Raw genomic sequence first — 23,988 nt, 5'->3', positions numbered from 1 at the left:
CTGTAATCACATATTCAAGGTTACTTCCCTCTGGTAAACTCAAGTTGCTTCCTAATTTATCTTTCAAGTAGGATCTCAGTTGGTAATATGCCAGCGCTGTATCTCCCGTTATATTGTACTTATCTCTCATTTGTTCAAAGGATAAGAATCTACTTCCTGAAAAACAATTTTCTATTCTTTTAATCCCTTTTTTTTCCCATTTTCTAAAGGCAAGGTTGTCTATTGTAAAAGGGAGTAGCTTATTTTGCGTCAATATTAGTTTTGGTATTTGGTAATTTATTTTATTTCTTTCTACATGTATCTTCTTCCATATATTGAGGAGATGGTGTAATACTGGAGAAGTTCTATGTTGTACCAATTTTTCGTCCCATTTATATAATATGTGTTCAGGTATCTTTTCCCCTATTTTATCTAATTCTAGTCTCGTCCAGTCTGGTTTTTCCCTTGTTTGATAAAAATCTGATAGGTACCTTAATTGTGCGGCTCTATAATAATTTTTGAAGTTTGGCAATTGTAAGCCTCCTTGTTTATACCATTCTGTTAATTTGTCTAGTGCTATCCTCGGTTTCCCCCCTCTCCATAAAAATCTCCTTATTATTTTCTTTAACTCTTTGAAGAATTTTTCTGTCAGTTGTATTGGCAATGCCTGAAATAAGTATAGTATCCTTGGAAAAATGTTCATTTTAATACAGTTTATCCTTCCTATCAGTGTTAGTGGTAGCTCTTTCCAATGCTCTAAATCGTCCTGTAATTTTTTCATTAGTGGATTGTAATTGAGTTTATATAATTGGCCTAGATTTTTGTTTATTTGCACACCTAGGTATCTTATTGCCTGCGTTTGCCATCTGAATGGGGATTCCTCCTTAAATTTTGAGAAATCCGCGTTATTCATAGGCATTGCTTCACTTTTATTTACGTTTATCTTGTATCCCGACACTTCTCCATATTCCTTCAATTTCTTATATAGTTCTTTTATTGATAGTTCTGGTTCTGTTAAGTACACTATCACATCATCCGCAAACAGACTGATTTTATATTCCCTGTCTTTTATTTTTATTCCTTTTATATTATTATCTCTTCTTATCGATTCTGCTAGTGGTTCTATAGCTAGCGCAAACAATAATGGTGATAGTGGGCATCCCTGCCGCGTTGACCTGCTTAAGTTAAATTGCTTTGATACATGTCCATTTACTGTCACTTTCGCTAACGGTCCCTTATATAATGCTTTAATCCAATTAATATACTTCTCCGGTAAACTGAATTTTTGCAATACTTTGAACAAGTAATTCCATTCTACTCTGTCGAAGGCCTTCTCTGCGTCTAAAGCAACTGCTACTGCCGGTGCTTTATTTCCTTCTACTGCATGAATTAAGTTAATAAATTTACAAATATTGTCTGTTGTGCGTCTTTTTTTGATAAATCCAGTTTGGTCTAAATTTACCATTTTCGGTACCTGTTCTGCTAATCTGTTCGCTAATAGTTTAGCTATTATCTTATAATCTGTGTTTAGCAAAGATATTGGTCTATATGACGCTGGTGAGAGTGGATCTTTCCCTTGTTTTAGTATCACTGTAATTATTGCTGTTTTACATGAATCTGGTAAGTTTTGTGTCTCATCAATCTGGTTGATTACATCCAGGAGGGGCGGTATTATTAGGTCTTTAAATGTTTTGTAGAATTCTATTGGGAGTCCATCCTCTCCTGGTGTCTTATTATTTGGTAAATTTTTTATTATCTCTTGTATTTCTACTGTTCCAAATGGTTCTGTTAATTTATTTTGTTCCTCTATTTGTAGTTTTGGTAGTTCAATTTTAGTCAAAAATTCATCTATTTTCCCTTCTTTCCCTTCGTTTTCGGTTCGGTATAATTGTTCATAGAATTTTCTGAAGTTTTCCTTAATTTCTTTTGGATTATATGTAATTTGTTTGTCTTTTTTCCTTGTTGCCAATACCATTTTCTTAGTTTGCTCTGTCTTAAGCTGCCATGCTAGGATTTTGTGTGTTTTTTCCCCTAGTTCATAATATTTCTGTTTTGTCTTCATTATATTCTTCTCCACCTTATATGTTTGTAATGTTTCATATTTTATTTTTTTATCCGCCAATTCTCTTCTTTTGGTTGTATCTTCCTTTATTGCTAATTTTTTTTCTATGTTTATTATTTCCCTTTCCAACTGCTCTGTTTCCTGATTATAGTCCTTCTTCATCTTGGTTGCATAACTTATTATTTGCCCTCTAATGAATTCTTTCATTGCGTCCCATAGTATAAACTTATCTTCCACTGATTCCGTATTTACTTCAAAGTACATTTTTAATTGTTTTTCAATAAATTCTCTAAAATCCTGTCTTTTAAGTAGCATGGGGTTTAATCTCCATCTATACATTCTTGGAGGGATGTCTTCTAGCTCTATTGCCAATAACAGGGGTGAGTGGTCCGATAATAGTCTAGCTTTATATTCCGTTTTCCTAACTCTCCCTTGTATGTGGGCTGATAACAGGAATAGGTCTATCCTTGAGTATGTTTTATGTCTAGTCGAGTAGTATGAGTATTCCTTTTCTTTTGGGTTTTGTTTCCTCCATATGTCCACAAGTTTCATTTCTTGCATTGATTTAATTATAAATTTGGTTACTTTGTTCTTCCTGTTAATTTTTTTCCCCGTTTTATCCATATTTGGATCCAAATTCAGATTGAAATCCCCTCCTATTAGTATGTTCCCTTGCGTATTAGCTACCTTCAAAAAGATATCTTGCATAAACTTTTGATCTTCTTCGTTAGGTGAATATATATTAAGTAGATTCCAAAGCTCTGAATATATCTGACATTTTATCATAACATATCTCCCTGCTGGATCTATTATTTCCTCTTCTATTTTAAATGGCACATTTTTGCTAATTAATATAGCCACTCCTCTTGCTTTTGAATTATACGATGCTGCTGTTACATGTCCTACCCAATCTCTCTTTAATTTCTTGTGCTCCAATTCAGTTAAATGTGTTTCTTGGACAAATGCTATATCTATTTTTTCCTTTTTCAGTAAATTTAGTAGTTTCTTCCTTTTAATTTGGTTATGTATTCCATTAATATTTAGAGTCATATAGTTCAGCGTAGCCATTTTATATTTTGTTTATCTTCTCTTTCCGTTTTTCCATCATTACCTTTCCTCCTTTTCCATTTCTGTTTTCTTATTTTCAACTCTTTACCAGACAACATTCCTACAACATCCAACATTTTCCTTATTCTCCTATTTCTATCTTCTTTATCCCCAATCTCCCCTTCCCCTCCTGAGTTGCCCTTTATCCCTTGTCGGACAACCACATCTCCCCTCTCCATTTGGATTTGCGAATCCACTCGCAAGCGTCAACTGATTTTGCAGTGACCGCTCTTTTCCCCCCACCCAGCCCCCCCCAGAAAAGATTTCGTTTTTTATATGTCACAAAGGTCACTCTTTTAGTTCCCTCCTTATTCAATCTATTCCATTACCTTCCCTTATTAATTCTTGTCTATACTTTCTATGTTTTCCTCTAATTACAGATACTTTCACATATGTCCATTGTCTCTATTCACTCTTATACCTCTTTACCCGCATACATATCAATCGTGGTCATTTTTACCCTCCTTACCCGTCTTCATCCCTCAGTCTATTTTTGTCTTTACCCACATACATATCAATCGTGATAATTTTTGCTCTCATTACCCGTCTTCATCCCTCAGTCTATTTTTGTAATTGTTCTGCAAATTTTCGTGCTTCTTCTGGATCCGAGAATAGTCTGTTTTGTTGTCCTGGAATAAATATTTTCAATACCACAGGATGCTTCAGTGTAAATTTATATCCTTTCTTCCATAAAATCGCTTTTGCTGCATTGAACTCTTTTCTCTTCTTTAGGAGTTCAAAGCTTATATCTGGATAAATGAAGATTTTTTGCCCTTTATACTCCAGTGGTTTGTTGCCCTCTCTTACTTTTTCCATTGTCTTCTCCAGTACCTTTTCTCTTGTAGTATATCTTAGGAATTTTACTACAATAGATCTTGGTTTTTGTTGTGGTTGTGGTTTAGGGGCCAATGCTCTATGTGCCCTTTCTATTTCCATTTCTTGCTGTAGTTCTGGACATCCTAGGGCCTTAGGGATCCATTCTTTTATAAACTCCCTCATATTCTTGCCTTCTACATCTTCCTTAAGGCCCACTATCTTTATGTTGTTTCTTCTGTTATAATTTTCCATTATATCTATTTTTTGGGCTAGTAATTCTTGTGTCTCTTTAGTTTTTTTATTAGATTCCTCCAATTTCTTTTTTAAGTCTTCTACCTCCATTTCTGCTGCTATTGCCCGTTCTTCCATCTTGTCCATTTTTTTCCCCATTTCTGTTAAGGTCATATCCATTTTATTTATTTTCTTTTCTGTGTTGTTTATTCTTCTTCTTAAATCATTGAATTCCTGTGTTTGCCATTCTTTAAATGACTCCATGTATCCTCTAACAAGAGCAAGTACCTCCTTTACCTTGCCTATCTTTTCTTCTTCTATTTCCCTGTACTCTTCCTCTTCCTCTTCTTCTTCCTCTAGGTTGACCATCTGTTGTTTCTTTGCTGCCCTTTCCTCCTCTTCTTTCTTGTTTCTATTGTCTTCTGTGGTCTCTTCTTGCTGCAGGTGTTCTGCAGCTGTCGTTGCCGGCTGTGGAGATCGACTCCCCAGCTGGTCCCCCCTCCCGTCGGTGTGTTTTTTTGTATGCGCATCGCGCATGCGCGAGGAGTCGCGCATGCGCGGTTGCGCACTTTTACTCGGCTCTGTGAGCCATTGTTGTAGTTCTCTTTCTACCGACCTGAGGTAGTGGGGTCTTCTCTCCACAGCGGGCCTCTTCGGACAGGTAAGGCCTTCACCTTTTTCCTCCGTTGTCTTCTCTTCCTCTCTTCTTTCCGTTGATTTTGATTTTTCTCCTTTTGTCTCCATCTTCTTTCCACCTTTATACTCACTTTTCTTTAACTTGTATTTCTGTGCCTTTGTATTTTCTCTTGTTTTTCCCGACTTTTCTGGAGAGGGCTGGAGTTCACCGTCCGGCCACTACTCCATCACGTGACTCCTCCTTGGGACATTTTCTTGATGGAGGACATTTTAAGATTCAATTAGAGCAAAGTTAAACCACTTAACCTTAGAAAAGGGTGGATTCAAAAGTAGAAATAATAAGGGTGAAACGGAGCGCACGACTACCTCTCCCTACTCCATGTAGTCACCAGGCTGGAAGTCGGCTGAGGTATAACAGCAGAAATTGATTGGCTTCTGGAATCTTAGAAGACCAGGGTAAATTTGATGTGAGAACAAAATGAGTCATCCCTTCACCAAATAGAGTTAAAAAGACTGAAAAAAATCTGCAGATGGTTGGGTCTAATGCAATCCACAGAAGTGCTGAGGAAACTCTGCAGGCCACACAGCATCTAGAGGAAGTAAAAGGCAATCTACATTTTGGGCCTGAGCCCCTTCGGAAATGATGATGACCTTCCACTTCCAATGGATGCTTTATGACCTGCTGAGCTTCAACAGTGCTGCAACCCCTTCACCAAGAAATGCATTTTACTCATGCCAAAACTTGAGCATTTTTTTGCGATCACCATATAGGTTAAGCATAGTTGCAAGTCAAGTCAAATATATTGTCATCTGATTGCACAATTACAACCTGACCAAACAGTATTCTCCATCCTCAGTTCAAAGCATGCAGACACACAACCAAACATAACACACATACAAACAAGCAATACATATGCAGGACCAGTATTCAGATACACAAATAAATAAATAAAATTTATTTTGTGAATATGAGAGTCTCGGATGGTTCGTGTGAGCAGTTATTTTTGTCATTCAGCATTCTTGCTCCTCATGGGAAGAAGCTGTTTCTCAGCTTGGTGGAGCTGGCTCTGATACTTCTGCATTTGTTTCTTGATGTGTGTGGGGTAGAAGCGGCCTCAAGGATTTGGTGTGCCCCCTTCAGGTAACAATTCCAGGAGATCATGTCGATGGGGCAGAGGGAGACTCCAGTGATATTCTCTGTCACCTCCAGATTGACCTCCATTTCTCTCCAGCAACCGTGCCACCGTGATACAGCCAAGCCAGGAAACTTTCTATAGAGTTCCTGTCATAATGGTAGCCGGTTGCTTTGCCTCCTTCAGTCTTCTCAGGAAATGAAATCACTGTTGCACCTTCCTGACACGTGAGATGTTGAGTGCCCACGATAGGACACTAGACAAGGAACTTGGTCCTCTCCACTCTCTTCACTACAGAATTATTCGCGTGCAGATGAGGGTGGTCATTCCTGGTCCTCCTGAAGTCCACAATCAACTCCTTCATCTGTTCCATGTTGAGGCCCAGGTTGCTACTCTCGCACCATATCACAAGATTTTCCACCTCTTCTCTGTTGTGCAGCTCATCACTGTTGCCAATGAGGCCATCTACTGTTGTGTCATCTGCAACTTGATGACACTGGTCCTGACGATGTAGTCGTGGATCAGTAGCTCCAGTTTTAAAGGGGTATTGAGTCCCAGTGAGGAGAGCTTCTCCATCAGCTGATGAGGCAAAGTAACAATTTTACAAATGCAGTATTTAAGTTTACCTTTATTGTCACATCTGCCATTGGAGGAAGTCTACATATATATTCAAACAGCAGAATAAACCACAGCACAGAGGGTAGAGTTACAGGGAACGAAATAAGGATCTTCTCTCGAAACAGTGGCCATCTTCTTGTCTCCATAAATGCTGCTTGACCTGGTGATTTTTAAAATGTCTTTTTTGCCACATGAAACCTACAGAAGTACTTTTTTTTTGATAACGAGGAACAAAATACATTGGATATGAATTGCTTTTAACATTGTGAATTATTATGAGCATGCCCTGTGTAATCAAAAGTAATTCGTCTGGGTCAAGAAGTCAGTACATTTAATGATTATTATAGCAGCGCTATCTGGAAGCACCTTTTTTCTAGATAAACCAGGGATTGTTGCTTGCAGTCCTGAGCTTTTTCCAGCAATTAGCATTTTGCTTCAGATTCAAGCATTTTCATCTCCTGTGTCCTCCAACAAAGATGTAAAGATGAACGAAATGACTTGTTTTCTAATATTAAATGCATGATCATTTTGATATATGGAATGCATATAATTTATCCAACATTATCCTTTCTTTCAGTCATAAGTAATTGGATATTGCAGTTAAGAACACCCAGTTATTTTATATATGAAGTGCAAAAGTATGGAAGAATTTAATTGTTGGTTGTCGTAGTGACATTGGTAATTATGAGATGAGTAGAAAGACCAGTGTAAAGGCAGTAACAGCAGGGAAATAGCATTTGGGTATTTATGCCTGACAAAGTGACCTTTTGAAGGTAAGTGAAGAGTTTGGGATATAAAGTCTATCTCTAGTATGACCTGCTTTATTAATTTCTAAGATTTGAATAGATTCGTGCATGTACTTGATTAATTTGCACGTTTGTCTTCTGTGGATGGAACTAGATTTTCATTTTCTCTGTCAGCTAGTCTCAGAGTTGAAGAACGAACACACAATTAAGAAGCTGTTTAAAGGATTTCTTCCCAATGCTTTGTTTAGAAACTTTTTGGTTGTGAGCCATATGCAGAAAAATATAAGGAGTCACGGGCCAAACAATATCAAGCCCATCGGTTTTCGACCAGTCACCCAGAAGATCAGGCAGCACATGTTAATAGCTCTTAATTGGAACTGGTCCGTTGGGAATTTTCAGTGAGAATGATATATGTTAATTTGTTTACTTCTGGGAAAAGCTCTGAAAAGGGTCAGCTCAGATTCTTGGAAGATTTGGAAAAAAGATTCAAGGAGAGGAAGTTGTTACAAAAATGTTCTGGAATGTTTGATCTTTACTGATTTCCTGTCACTCCTTCTAAATGCTTCAACTATCATTCAAGAATAGTCATTATTAGATCCTGTCATCCTGATTCTGGATTCCATTTGTGATTCACTTGGAAGATTTGGAAAAATAATGGGACTGCAAGCCATCAGAATTGTTTACATTTATTTTTTTAAAAACCTATTACGGAGTCAAACGAATAGTTGTTAATCTGTGTAGTATTTATTAGAAATATGAATTGTTCTCTAGTTCGAAGACAAAATAGACATCTTTCTCCACCTGACTCCCTTTTGCATTTCTTTCCTCCCTCTCCTTTCCCTCTCGCATCTGCTAGCTCGGTCCATTATGCATCACCTCTCCTTGGTTCACCAATCCCACATGGGCCCCTGTTCCTCCCTCCAGCCTGTCCTCTTTAACACCACCTTCTCTCTCCATCCTCCATCTTGTTGAAGGGTTTTGGTCTGAAACATGGACCATTCTTTTTCACCCACTGATGATTCTTGGCCTGTTGAGTTCCTCCTGAACATTGTGTTTAGCTTCACCAACAACCTGTCTTGATCTAACCATGTTGATGTCATAACCAAGAAAGCACACCACAGACTACTTTCTATGAGCCTGTATAAATTTCCCAAGGTCTTTCACCAACTTTTACAAATGAACCATAGAAAGTATTCTGTCCAGATGCAGCACTGACTGGTGCATGAACTGCTCTGCTCCCCGAGGGCACAAGACTAATGAACACAGCTCAGGCGATTATTAAAAACTAACCTCATCTCCATCATCTCTACCTATGCCTCTTACTGTTTCAGGAGAACTGCTAACATATTGAAGGATTTATCGCACCCCCAGACGTACCCTCTTCTCCCCACCTCCACCTTCTGTCAGGCAGAAGATGCATGTGCTTGAAAATATTCAAGATTCTTTTATTGTCATGTTATAAAACGGAAAATGCAATATCACTCAAAATTCACTTTAGTCTCCTGAAAGGCAAACAAAGATTTGCCATCTGCAGATACAGCCCAGCGCTCCTTACAGTCAGAGAAAGAGAAGCAAAAGAGTCCCCCCAAAGTCACCAAGTGTCTGTGGATTTACCTCCAGTGCTCCCGCAGCTCTTCAGACACATAGCCTTCAATGCAATTCATCGGCAACCCAAGCTCCAGACCCAAACCTCTGACGTAATCAGGAAGCCCTTCTCATTTTTGGCTCTAATACCTGGTACCCCATCAGCCAGCCTCAAGTCAGTCTCCAGCAGTCAGCAGCCTGGTGTGAGTAGCTGGACAGGAGTTGACAGTCTGTATTCCGCGAGGGTTCCTGCTGCTCGTGTGTTCTTCAGCCTCAAATCCCCTTGCTGGACCTCTAGCGTCCTGTGGATCATTTTCTAGTGTCCTGTGCCAGTCCTCCGCTTTCTTGGAACCTGCAACGCCTGGAGGCCGCTTGCGAACATAGGCGTTGCTATCTTGGTCCCAGATCCTGTAGCTGCGGGATTTTATAATTAACCACCAAATTCAAGGACAGTTTTTTGAATAGATCTCGCGCTGACAGAAACGGAGGTCTTGCATTATCTTTTTGAATTGAACTTTTCTCAAGTCCCTGCTGTATGTTTCGGAACTTTTCTCTACGCCCTGCACTATTTGACAGCTATAATGTTGCTCCTCACATTGTTGTCTTATTTATTTGGTTACTTATTATTAATGCACTACCTGTGGCATCGATTGAATTGCCTAGATGGCACGCAAAATGAAATATTCTATTTCAATACAGATAGCAACAAAATTCATTCATACCTAACAAGGAATGAGAACGACCAAAGGAAATACTCACACTTACCATCTGAGACTCTCGTATTTATGAAACAATATTTAATTATTTACCGTATATGCCATTGTGTAGGATGACCCCCCCCCCCAGAATTTTCACCTAATTTTGAACGATACCCTTTGAATAAGATGACACCCCCCCACCCCCAATCTAGCACTTACCACTCACCAGTAGATGCTGTTAAAAGCATATCACAGTATTTTCCTAACAAGTTATCATTCAAAGGTTTAAATCTTATTTGGATATTTTAAACTTAGACCCTGTACAAATCTGACAGTAGCTGGACCGGGTGGATGGACCCTGCGGAGGAGCACTGAGACTTTACAAAATGAAACAGGGCATACGCAAGTTTGCAACAGAGCCACCAGGAAGCTGGTGGTGGTGTTGCGACTTCATTGTCAAGGCAAGAATATTATACTATATGCATAGGACGACCCCTGATTTTTAGGTGAAAACTTTAAGTTTTGCGGATCGTACTATACAATGGCATATCTTTGGCTTGGCTTCGTGGACGAAGATTTAAAGGACGTGGAGGGGGAGGACGTGGAGGGGGAGGACGTGGAGGGGGAGGACGTGGAGGGGGAGGACGTGGACCTGTCCTCGGGCCTGCGCAAAGGAGCTTTTAGGTGGAGTGCAGTGCGCGCAGTACTGGCCCCACCCTTTACACCCATGGTTCGTGTGCCGTGGCCAAGCAAGCTGGGACGTGGCAGCGAGGTCCTTGGGTCGTAGGTTTTATATCGGAGTGACCTTCTCCTATGCAGGTTTCTTACCCGGGCTGGAGGGGTCTGCCTCCCCTCTTAGGTTGGTCCATACTGCCCGGACCGGGGCCGAGGCCGCCGCCGCTCTCCCTGTGCCCGGACCGGGGCCGCCACCCACAACTCTCCGCCCGGATCGGGGCCTCCGCCTGCCCCACCCGACCGAGGCCGGGGCCGCCGCCTCCTCCCCGCTCCTGCCCAGATTGGGGCCGCCGCCGCTGCTCCTCCTGTGCCCGGACTGAGGCAAGGGGGAGGCGGCGGCCCCGGCCCCGGTCGGGGCTGGTCATCAGGTTATACAATGGCATATATGGTATTTGTATATATGAATACTTGTCCTGAATATGTATTGTTTGTCTGTATGTGTGTTATGTCTGGCTGTGTGTCTGCATGTTTTGTTCTGAGGATCAATAACGCTGTTTCATCGGGTTGTACTTGTGCAATCAGATAATAAACTTGACTTGAGCCAAATATGCATAAACTCACAACTATTCCGGAATTAAAATTAAATTTCACCACTTCTGCCTCTCTGATGAATGACACTATATTATATAGTAACTAGAGCGCAATGAACCTATAGACATTACCCCACATTTTTTTCTCTTTTAGCCCTAATTATTAATTTTTAGATATCGAATTAATGGAAATATAATGTATTTCTATTTCTCACTGGTAATGCACTATACGGCTACTACAAAACAAATTTTGTGACACACATTCATGATAATAAACCTGATTCTGAAAATTTGATTCTTAGTGAATCCCATAATTTTGCATTCAAGTGAATCAAAGCACACACTTTCACTCCAAAAATATTTGAAAGGCAATTGATGATCAAAAATGTTTATACTAACTATAATAGCAAGCTCTCTGGTCTTATTAAAATAATTTTATGTGTAGACTGCAATTCTCTCTAAATATTTCATATCGAGAAGAACTTAAAAAGATATCATTTCCTTCTTTAATAATAGTTTTAAAATGACAATATTTCAACATCTGACTTATTGTGTTGACTTCGATCTATATTTTGAGCTCCTCCAAACATGTTGAAGACGATGATTTTTCTATCCCAGTTTGTTTTACAATGGTATTAGTTGCCAGATATATCAATGACATCACAGCTGCTGGAAGCTGCTGGGAACCCCTGTACTGACATTTGACAGCAGGTTGACATCAAGCACCATCGCCTCAATGCCAGGCCAACCGAGAAATCCAGGTCACTATTATTTCCAAACCACCCGCCATTTTCTGGTACTTTAGTCATACAGGTGCTCTTCTCACGCAAGACTAGACAATAAGGGTCATCAGGTTATTCAACTGCACCTTCACCAAATCCAATTCTATCTTCATCCAATTTGCATAGGCATACACACTGTATATAGCAAGCGTGAGTAAACAGCCATCTGGTGCTAAATCTTGATTTGACTATTTTTGTTCTCCTTCCTGGCCACCAAGATAACTGAGGTCACCGAAAGCATTCCTCGGTCACCTGTAATGAGATTAGTTAATTCTGGGCTGACCAGTTATTGAACTTGTAGAGTACTTTGAGGTTCACACACTGTTGTACATTTACCCCAAGAAGCAGTGTATCAGGGGCACCTTGCATTAAATTTAGTGGAAGTATTCATACACTTTACTGTCAGATCACGAAGTTGTTTCTTCTTGCTAAAAACTCGATTTAAATTTACCAAAACAAATAAGAAATCAAAAACTTAACTTTTAAAATCCCATTTGTGCAGAACGGAAGCTTTTAAACAAGTGAATACATTCTTATTTTCCATTTTGTGTTTGAAACGACTACTTTGATTAGGAATGATGAAGGTCTAAAGAAAATTAAACTGTATTTTCTTTCTTGCTGTTCAACCTTGGGAATAGATGAATAATGTTTGATTCTTCAAGACATGAAGCAAGACAATCTTGCAAGCCGCCTTGGAATTGGGGACCTGCCGCAGAATCGTGACACTGATAAAAAAAACCGATGCTGCAATAATTAATCTCGGCAGTTTTATTTGAAGCTAATTGATCTTAATAAACTGTGAAATTAAGTATAACAAGAAGATAGCCTTCAGGACTGTGAAATAACTTGTATCCTTATAACTTGTTGCTCATACATTGATGAAGGGCTCAGGCCTGAAATGTTGATTACCCATTACCTGCTCTAGTTGCTGCATGGCTTGATGTGTTTCTCCAGCAGCCTCGACAACAGGGAAAGAATGGCCTGGTGGGCAATAGGAAGGGAAGAAAATGGCCCTGACAATGGTCTGAAGTCTCAATATTTGTCAGACTGAAATCAGGTGTTGGTCATCATGGCTATCCCTCATAATCAAGGATGATGGCCTTCATTCTGTTGATCCACAGAGCAGAGACGCCTGAGCGTGCATTTGTTTAACGTGTACTTGATGTTGCACATCAAGAAGCGCATGATACTTCATCAATCAACCAACTAATTCCAATGGCCAGGAAACTATGAAGATTGGAGATGATGGATTTGTTGCAGCCTTCGTTCACCTTCGCAGCCGTTGAGTTCAGAGTAACTTCATCCGCCAGTTCCACCGTTGAGGACTTTGTTGGATTGTTCTTTGTCAGGGACCTCACCCTCAACCTTATCACCATGGGTGTCCCTACCAAGAGCAGCAAAGCTCCAAACGGCATCGCTCTTGAAATCACAGGACCACACAAGCTTCTCCACCACTGCAAAGTGACCATCCACGGAGAAGATGGGAGTTGGTAAGCATGAAAGGAGAATGAGACCATATCTCGGACAAAAAGCAAAACATGTGCTGTTAATGGAAATCTGAAATAAGAGCAGAAAATGTTAGGAATATTCTGCTTGTCAGACAGTATTTATGAAGAGTTACATTTCAGGTTGGTGGCTTTTCATGCAATCTGAATAAAGTAATCAAAATTAAATGTTCATTCTGTTTCTCTCCCCATAGATGATACTTGACCTGTTGAGTTTTTTGTGGCAATTTCATTTTTATCTCAATAAAGGTCACACTATGTAAAGAAGAAAGAAAATTAAGGGGAAAAAAATAAAACTATTGTCCTTGTTTTCTTTGAGTGTAGGGTGGGAATAATTCCAATTAAATTGTGGAGAACTACAAAAGGAAATGGACGATCTCCATATTTTAGAAATTGTTTAGAATGGAATGGCGAGGCAACAAATAAAAAAGGCAAACGGGTTCATATTGCCTCAGTACCGCTTGAGTTCTACTCCTTTCCTGTGTTTCCAAAGAGAAACTAATTAAAAACAGAGCCAAAATGAGAAGAGTGCGGAACTGTTCCATTTCCTGTAAGTTGTTATTTATAAACTACTTTTTCAAAAATCCAGATGAAAAGTGACTGAAATTTATTAACCAGACAACATTTTCCCAAATGGACAATAATCATGAGGTTACTATTTTAACTCATTTTTAAAATCTATGTCATCTGATTTACACCTTTACTGGAAATTTATTTCTTCATTGCCAGCGGCTGCCTTTCAATGCCCGATCTGTGTTGGTGTATTGCACGTGCTTGTTGATGGTGTGACAGGATGCAGTAAAGTCAAGAGATCCTCCCGGGTTCATATTCAAAACTCCATTCAACCAACCTGAACCCATTTCTGAACCCAACCTGATCTTGAAGGCTCATAGTTTTGTTCCAACTTGGGTGATTACATCAATCTCATCTTAATCTGTTTGGGGATGAAACACCGAATAATGATTGTGCAGAGGACATATTGTATGTGGTAATATTTAAGTAAATCCTCCTCACCTAGAGCATGTACAGAGCCCAAACCTAAAATGAACTTGAACATTTTGTTTATTGACACAACCTGACAGATAGAGTTGAACCCTAAAAGGCTCAAGATTACATAACAAGACATTAATGCAAGTCAAGCCTGTTCTTGCCTTCACCTGAATTATTGAGGCACTGAAGAGGAAAAAACTTAGCATTGCTGCTGATGTTTACCTAGGAAGATGGGGACCGGAGATGCTGTGATGCTCCATAGGGTCCTACAGCCCATTCCTCAAACAATGGCTCTGTGCAGGCTTTAAACAGCCTATTAACATCTTGCAACCATGGAGGTGTGCACCCAAGATGGCGGCACCTGTATTGGGAACTGTATTTCTAGGGGTTGCAGGTTCCAGTGGAGCAGCAGACTGGCGCAGGGCACCAGGAACAGGGTGAACACTCCACCCTCCCCCCACAACACCAACCCCACCCATTGAGCAGGAAAGCTGGTTCAGCGAAAGTGCCCACAGTAGTAAACCAGCAAGGGGCTCAGCGACTAAAGGATCTACACAGACTGTTGGTGACTTGCACTCAAAGGATTCACACACAGGCTGCGGGCTGATGCAGATTTGCAGTTGAGGGACCACACAAGCTGCGGGGCTGCTGTAGACTGGTTTAGAGGAACCAGATTTCAGAACCGGGGCTCGAGAGGGCAAGAAAGTCTCCTGAAAGTCCTCGGCTGCTGAAGGCTTCGGAGATTTGGATGTGGAACTTGAGTGGAAAGAACAGGAGTCTGTATGGCTGCAGGAGAGCTGAAGCGAACCCACAGACACTCAGTATCTCTGAAGGGACACTCCAGCCGCTTTCAGGTGCAGTCGCTCCGAGAATGCACCTGCAGAAGCGGCTGTGGGTGTGTTTGAATTGGCGTTCAGGTGGCAGCGCTGAAGGCGCTGTTCTGGCACCTGAAAGGGCCAGCTGCAGGAGAGTCGCCTAGGAGCGAACGCCGGCTCCTGTGGACTGTGGCCGTAGTCCCGCCCGATGTCGTGACGCCATTTGCAGCGCATCGAGGCTGAAGCAGAATGGAAATCTGAAATAAGAGCAGAAAATGTTGGGAATATTCTGCTTGTCAGACAGCATTTATAAAGAGTTACATTTCGGGTTGGTGGCTTTTCATGCGATCTGAATAAAGTAATCAAAATTAAATGTTAATTCTGTTTCTCTCCCCATAGATGAGTTTTTTGAGGCAATTTCATTTTTATCTCAATAAAGGTCACACTATGTAAAGAAGAAAAAAAAATTAAGGGAAAAAAAATAAAACTATGCCCTTTTTTTCTTTGAGAGTAGGGTGGAAATAATTGCAATTAAATTGTGGAGAACTACAAAAGGAAATGGACGATCTCCATATTTTAGAAATTGTTTAGAATGGAATGGCGAGGCAACAAATAAAAAAGGCAAACGGGTTCATATTGCCTCAGTACCGCTTGAGTTCTACTCCTTTCCTGTGTTTCCAAAGAGAAACTAATTAAAAACAGAGCCCAGAGCAGAGAAGAGAAATGCCTCTAACGTACTGGTAATGCCGAGCCTGCACACTCTCCAGTTTTTCAAAAATCGCGCCAAAGCGTCTCAGGCTGACGACGTCACCACGACGTCATTAGCCCGTCCCCTAGCAGCCGCTGCTGCTTTCAAGTGCCCTGGGGGACTGCTCGGAAGCGGAGAATATACCTTCCCGAGGAGGGTTGGGTAACTACTCCTCGGGGCCGAGTTTTCCGCTTTCAGGTGGCCTCCCGACAGCTGCATTCGGGTCGAATAGGCGGCTTTACATCGGGGCATTTTGGCCACCTGAAAGCGGCTTCTTTTGCTTCTCTTTCCCCTATTGTTAGTGGTGTCAGGCAATGCACATAGTGAGTCTTTGTTTGCCTTGCGGCAGACAGAAGTTGAAGTACATCATGTATATTACGTTTATTATGTGTCAATAAAAAAGAACCTTGAATCTTCACCTCCCTCACACAGGGCTGCTACATGCATATTTTATGAGCCTCTTCCTCTGTGCTATCTGATATTAGCAAACGCCATCAAACCTAGAGATCGAATCTGGAACGTTGCCATGCACAATGCTTCACAATCTTTAACTTCAGGCCATCCAGGAAGCAAAAGTACAAAATGAAATGTGTCCCCCATGAATAATAAAATACAAATCTAATTATAGGGTAAGGGCCATTCATGACATGTAATTTCAGACACTGTGAAGAAATATACTGTATATCTAAACAAACGCTGGCAAACAAACAAACAAACAATATAATTGAACACACATTCCATCATAATTGTAATTAAACCTTTTAGCATACATTCCAAATTGCGTTCCAACCCACTTGTTCAAAATAGTTAACTTGCACACAACATTAATTTAAATCTGATATAATAGCAGAAAATAACACTTAGATTGGATTAGTTTGACTATGCTCTGGTACGGCAATAACAATCAAAACATTTTAATAAACCGTACTGAGAAGTCAAATATTCAGAGTCCCAATGAGCTGGAAAAAAAAAAGTTTGATCTGAAAAGGTGAACACACCTCTGGTGATTGAAGAGATTTGCAATGAATTTAAAAAGAAGTAGCGACATCTTCTTCATTTTCAGTTTCTGTGGGAAATGAAAGGCTATTTCTAACATTTTTTTAATATGTTATGCTTTATGCAGCTTTGGATCTTTTCTTAAATTAAAAGACTAATCCTAGTACAGTAAAACCTCTGCTATCTGGCACCTATGGGGATTGGTAGATGCTGGATAAGTGTATTTTCTGGTTGCTTGAGACTTACTCTTACGATGCCCAACTAGTACACCTGCATTAAGAATAAATAGTAAAAAATTACTATACTGTACTTACACTGAACAAAATTCATTGCCTTAAAGCATTTTACTTTCACTTAATCACATGCCTTAAAAACATTTAACCATCGATGAATCCTCCCACTCCACAGAGATGCCTCATTGGAAGACCACAGTCAGTACGAATAGGAAACAACATCTTCTCCTCCTCACTGATTATCAACACAGGCACACCTCAAGGATCCGTGCTTAGCCCACGGCTCTACTCATTATACACCCATGACCGTGTGGCCAGGCACAATTCCAATGCTGTCTGCAAATTTGCTGATGACACCACAGTTGTCGACAGATTCACAAGCAGCAAAGAGGAAGTCGTGGGAACACAATCCAGACCTCAACGAAGGCTCAGCAGTGGAGAGGGTCAAGGAGTTCAAATTCCTGGGTATCAACATCTCCGAGGATCTGTCCTGGAGCTTCCTTGTCGATGCAATAACCAAGTCAGCTCACCAGCGGCTATACTTTGTCAGGTGTTTGAGGAAATTTGGTATGTCACCGAAGATTCTTGAAAACTTCTACAGGTGTACCATGGAGAGCAGTCTGGCCGGTTGCATCACTGCCTGATATGGAGCTGTTAACTCTCAGAACAAGAAAAAACTCGAGAGGGTTGTTAACTCAGCCTGCGACATCACAGGCACTAGACTTCACTCCATCAAGAACATTTGCAAGAGACAGCCTCTATCCTCCAAGAACCCCTCCACCCAGGCTATGCTCTCTTCACACTGCTACCATCAGGAAAAAGGTACAGGAGCCAAAAAGACGAGCTCTCAGCAGCACGAGGACAGCTTCTTCCCCGCTGCCACCTGAATGATCAATAAACCAAAGACACTGCCTCACTTTTCATGCTCTATTTTCTTATTTTATTTATTGTTGTAAGGTGGTTTATATGAATATTTGCACTATGTTGCAAATTTTTGATTCTGTTTCTCCCTCCCCCCCCCCCCCACAATTTACAGATAAAGCCTCCGACTGGGGCAAATCTTACTAAGCAGGGAAAAGGAGACACTTTAAGAGAGTCACCCCAATGGCGAGCGGTATCCACCAGCTCTTCATCCTGGGTTACGCCACTGCTGTCTCACACAACTTTATTCAAACAGCTGCTATGAGCAAAGCACAACCAAGACTGAATATTTGCTCCCATCTTCACCAAAGGTTTATGTGTTAATTCGGAGAACATTTATTTTGACAATTTAAAACTTATTTTGTTCTTACTTATTTTAATTTTTAAAAAAATTATTTTCCTCAATTTTTTTGCCAGTTGCTTGAATTCTGGATACCAGGGGGTTTTCTGTAATTACTTTCGAGCTGCAAAATTGAGCACATTTAACTCCTTTCTGAGTTCAGTAACTTGACAGCTTTCTCAAAAAATTCATGTTCTCTAGTTATTGATCCAGACTTGTTGAAGAATGAATCCAAAGTGACTTGCAGTTTGCCTATGATATTTTCTAAGAAAGATTTTTTTCTTGTGTGTTCTTTATCTTCCAGACCACTTAAGATACCAACATGTCCAGCAAAAGAGCAAAGGCAAAGACTGCAAAGAAACGTCCTCAGCGTGCGACTTCCAATGTGTTTGCAATGTTTGATCAGTCTCAGATCCAGGAATTCAAAGAGGCTTTCAACATGATAGATCAAAACCGTGATGGCTTCATTGACAAAGAGGATTTGCACGATATGTTGGCTTCTCTTGGTAAAGTTGTTTAAAATGCACATCTCTTTCATAGGAATTGAGGCTTGCATTTATTAATCAACCATTTGCTTAAGGCTCCTTAACTTCAAAATGTTTGCATGAAATATAACTATTTTTAAGATGTTGCTTTTGTTATTTGCAAAAAAAAATTAATGCAAATCCTTCGACCAACATTTACATAGATCTTACTGACAGATGAGCCCATAGCCCATCTATTCTGGTGGGAGGCAGTAATGTAACCTTTGGCTGAGCAGAGCACCATTTGCAGGACACCTCTGGTGCTCCAGAGGTCCCTGCATGGAGCCCAGTGGGCCAGCACAGATTGCTGAAGGTTCCCCAGTTCTTAGATTAGGAAGCGTGCCTGCTGAACCTGCACCACGTAGCCCTGGCCCTACAACAGCCAACCCGTTAGCACAACATAATTACCGTGCCAGTGACCTGGGTTCGAATCATGCGTTGTCTGCAAGGAGCTTGTATGTTCTCCCCATGTCTGTGTGGGATTACTCCAGTTTCCTCCCACTGCTTGAAATGTATCGGGGTTGTCGGTCAATTGGGTGTAAATGGGCGGGCATGGGCTTGTGGACCAAAAGGGTCTGTTACCATGCTGTCTGTACTTTAAAATATCAGCTGCCCAGAAAGATTTGTTACTTCTGCACTTAATGAGTGTGAGTCTGCAAGTGAGGAATAAAAGAATGTTCATTTCTGATTGTATTTTAAGTATTTTAATTCTAAATTATAACATTTTATTTTGGTTTCTTTTATTAATAAATACTGAGTGATTTTGAACGCTCGCAGAAGTCAGACACATCAGATTTAATTTAAACGCCAGTTATGAGCTGATACATCTCAGTACAGGGTCTCACTGACTCAATCGGTCAGTGTAAGTGGTCACTTGCACAGGGAGAGACCCCTCAGAAGCTATACCAGTGAACAGAGAGGCATCTTCTCAGTGGGTTCACACTGGCTGAATGAGCACCGTCCAGGCTGCAGGTGATGACTGATCTCCAGGCAGTGGATGGCCCATCCAATTCTATCAAGGCAGATGTCAGGTTAAAGTAGCGGTTAGCACAAGGCTATCACAGCACCAGTGTCGAGGGTTCGAATCCGGTGCTGCCCGTAAGGAGTTTGCACGTTCTCCCTGTGCCTGTGTGGCTTTTCTCCCACCTTTAAAAACGTACAGGGGTTGCTTGGTTAATTTGGGTTATTTGTCTGCTGGAAGGGCCTTTACCGTGCAGTATATCAACATTTATATATCTACCAGCCCCCCCCCACATCTCTCAAAACGGTCAACCAGTTTACCTATCTCGGCTGCACCATTTCATCGGATGCAAGGATCGACAACGAGATAGACAACAGACTCGCCAAGGCAAATAGCACCTTTGGAAGACTACACAAAAGAGTCTGGAAAAACAACCAACTGAAAAACCTCACAAAGATTAGCGTATACAGAGCCGTTGTCATACCCACACTCCTGTTCGGCTCCGAATCATGGGTCCTCTACCGGCATCACCTACGGCTCCTAGAACGCTTCCACCAGCGTTGTCTCCGTTCCATCCTCAACATTCATTGGAGCGACTTCATCCCTAACGTCGAAGTACTCGAGATGGCAGAGGCCGACAGCATCGAATCCACGCTGCTGAAGATCCAACTGCGCTGGGTAGGTCACGTCTCCAGAATGGAGGACCATCGCCTTCCCAAGATCGTGTTGTATGGCGAGCTCTCCACTGGCCACCGTGACAGAGGTGCACCAAAGAGGTACGAGGACTGCCTAAAGAAATCTCTTGGTGCCTGCCCCATTGACCACCGCCAGTGGGCTGATCTCGCCTCAAACCGTGCATCTTGGCGCCTCACAGTTCGGCGGGCAGCATCCTCCTTTGAAGAAGACCGCAGAGCCCACCTCACTGACAAAAGAGAAAGGAGGAAAAACCCAACACCCAACCCCAACCAACCAATTTTCCCCTGCAACCGCTGCAACCGTGTCTGCCTGTCCCGCATCGGACTTGTCAGCCACAAACGAGCCTGCAGCTGACGTGGACATTTACCCCTACATAAATCTTCATCCGCGAAGCCAAGCCAAAGAAAGAAATATCAACATTTAAATTTAAAATTTAATAGAAATCAGCCAACTGTTCCACAGATCTTCACAATCTCCTTTTCAAACTATACCAAATAAATATTAATCAAAAATATGTGCCTCTGCTCATCTCTGAAAGTGATCAAAATAATAACAGTTGCTTTGCTACAGTGAATTTCACATTTTAGCTCCTCAAAAGCCTGTTCAGGGTGATTCGGTGACTGCATGGCCAGTGACTGCCTTCATTCAGGGAACTTCAGCAAAATACTGCAGGCAACTTACTTTCAATGTTGAACCCTTGTGTGCAGGAAAGAACCCATCAGATGAGTACCTTGAAGGGATGATGAGTGAGGCACCAGGACCCATTAACTTTACCATGTTCCTGACCATGTTCGGTGAGAAACTGAATGGGACGGATCCAGAGGATGTCATTCGCAATGCTTTTGCTTGTTTTGATGAAGAAGGAACAGGTAAACTTGAGAATTTGTTAAAATAAAGAGAAAAGAAACCTTGTGGTGCCAGCTGTTCGAATTGCATAGAGGCATAGTGCTACCTGACACCTCCTGTGATCTGGGTTCAGTGCTGACCTCCAGTGCACTCAATGTGGAGTATTTCCCCTGTGACAGTGTGGCTTTACTCTGGGAGCTCTAGTTTCCCCTACATCGCGCAGCTTGCTGAATTAATTGGCCTTGAGAATGGGAAGATATGAGGAGACTATCTGGCAAAAATTAAAAATAGGATAAGCGGTGAGGTGAAACACAAAAGTCCTGCAGGCATTATGATTGTAGTAAAAACACAAAAATTTTGTCGTAACTCAGCAGGTCACACAGCATCCATAGGCGTTAATATATATATATATATATATATATATATATATATAATTTTTTATATATATATTATATATACACACACACACACACACACACACACACACACACACACACACACACACACACACACACACACACACACACACACACACACATAGATGTATATTATTGATATATAGCTAAAGAGAGAGAGAGAGCCCATCCTTATTACAAAAAAAAACAGAAAGGTGCCTTGATAAAAAGGCTGGGGGAGGAGGGAAGAAAAGGCATGGGGAAAAACACAGGCCATAATTGGATGAGGAGAGGAGAGGAAAGGTGAGAATTGGTCGGTGAAGGGGGTGGCTCTGGGAATGCAGAGCTGTAGGAAAGGAGACAGAGGGAAAGGGAAAGAAAGAGAAACAAGCTAGAGGAAAGGAGAGATGGGGGAAATTGTGTAGGTTTGTGTAAATTGATGTTTCTTGGCTGGCACAGACTCAATGGGCTGAAGAGCTTAATTCTAAGGTGCATGATTCAACATTTGGATTTGTAATGATCAAGAGCTGATTGGAGATTGGTCAGAATTTGATGAACATTCAGGTTGTTTTTAAGGCTATTCAGTTGTATTATGTATTCGTCATGATAAGTTAAAACCTTTCCTACATTCCAGGCATATGCTATTGTTCGGAGGGGAACACTGGAGTGATTATGGCCAGTGGGGGGGGGGGTTGCGCACATGGCAGGGATTGGAAAAGGTGGATACCTTCTACCATGACCACAAAGGAGGTTCACACTGATAATATGGGCAGTAAATAGGTAAAGAAGAAATTGGTGGGATTGCAGATTGAGACCTCCATCAGGTGTCTCAATGGATCATGGTTTGGAGGTGGGAAAGTCTGTTCAATAATCAATGGAGCTAGATCTATTAAAGCAAAGTAACATATCATAGATAAATCCCCCCCCCCCCCCCCACCCCGCATTGCTACAAGGGATTGCACCAGAGTGCTCTCTTGGCAACAGGCTCCAAGATCCTATTCGGTGCTCTAAATGGAATGTGCCGGAAATTGTATTGAAATTTAAAAAGTAACTCCTGATTAAATTCTTAGAATAATAACAGAATAACACTCATTTCTGGTTCATTTGATGTCTCAGAAAATCTGATATTCAATTATATAACACTAGGAAAACCAGAACAGAATTGTTACATTTTAAGACAAAAAAGGCAGGAGAAATTCAGGATGTGGGTTAAAGTATGGATCGCATTCCTATGCACCACACGATATTTTTTTTTATTGTATAAAACTTGCTGAATTAAATAGTATTTAATAGCTTTGCTCAAACTTGGGGATTGAGAGCTGGTTTTCTTTTCAAGCTCAGATCAGAAATGTAAGAGGAAGGAACTTAGAGCATGAGAGAACTGAACAAATAATAAGGCCACCTGTTCAATTTCCTGAAGGTTTCATCCATGAAGACCACCTACGGGAACTTCTGACTACAATGGGTGATAGGTTCACTGATGAAGAAGTTGATGAACTTTTCCGAGAAGCTCCAATTGACAAGAAAAGCAATTTCAACTATGTGGAATTCACCCGTATTCTGAAACATGGTGCCAAGGATAAAGATGATTAAATGCACTCTTCATACCTGCTTGTTTCCCCACCGTATGTCAGCGCACACTGAGCACCACTGATGCAATCCACTTACTCTAAAGAGAAACTTTGATGTACAACATTAAAACCAACATAGGTTAGTATCACCTGAATATTGTAAAATGTGGTGACAGAAATAGGATCAAAACAATCCAAAAAGGTGTTTTTATTCTGTAAACCTTACACATAAATTGGATTGGAACTTAAAATTAATCAAACATAATAATGAAAGTTCCTGCAATGCATGAAATAAAGGAGGCTAAAAATAAATCTTATCAATGAAAGTAGAAATTTGAATAACTGTATCAATATCAGGATTTGGTAGCCAGATTTTATATGGAACTTTGTACTTTCTCTTGTATATTAGATGTCAGAATAAAGGCCTCATTAAACATTAAGCTGTTCCTTATTCACTACTGATACTTTCATCATGGTTGATCAGGAATGACCCATTAAACTCCTTGGATCTATTTGATTTAATGTTTGCACAGTTTATGTCAGGACTAACCTTCCCAAGTGTGACAGAACTATATTAAATATCAACAACTGTTTTGGTTGTTTTTTTTTAAGGCAAGGTTGAATTGCTAAATGATATGTTTTCTCAGTCTCAAAGTGTATGATAGACATTAAAGTGAGATATTAGATTTGAGACTTCATAGAATGGAACAATTTAGATCCAGTACTATCTTACCAAGAAAGAACATATTGACTTTGCATTTATTTTATTCACAGAACAAGTTCCGTTTTT

The 23,988-nt window shown here is 40.7% G+C and overlaps 1 protein-coding gene across 1 annotated transcript in view; it reads left to right on the top strand.

The window, feature by feature from the left end:
• Positions 1 to 23,638, top strand: part of LOC138735743 (myosin regulatory light polypeptide 9) — a 34,600-nt gene extending 10,962 nt beyond the window's left edge. Inside the window, exons 2-4 of the mRNA XM_069884095.1 lie at positions 18,510 to 18,711; positions 21,094 to 21,255; positions 23,048 to 23,638. Coding sequence (XP_069740196.1) covers positions 18,528 to 18,711; positions 21,094 to 21,255; positions 23,048 to 23,220 — 519 coding nt within the window. The 5' untranslated portion in view covers positions 18,510 to 18,527 and the 3' untranslated portion in view covers positions 23,221 to 23,638. The remainder of the gene's footprint in view (positions 1 to 18,509; positions 18,712 to 21,093; positions 21,256 to 23,047) is intronic.
• The last annotated feature ends 350 nt before the right edge of the window (positions 23,639 to 23,988 follow it).

The sequence above is a fragment of the Narcine bancroftii genome, chromosome 6 (assembly GCF_036971445.1).
Source record: "Narcine bancroftii isolate sNarBan1 chromosome 6, sNarBan1.hap1, whole genome shotgun sequence".
Classification (NCBI taxonomy): Eukaryota; Metazoa; Chordata; class Chondrichthyes; order Torpediniformes; family Narcinidae; genus Narcine; species Narcine bancroftii.
The sequence above is the reverse complement of the archived record's forward strand: the minus strand, read 5'-3'. Positions and strand labels throughout refer to the sequence as shown.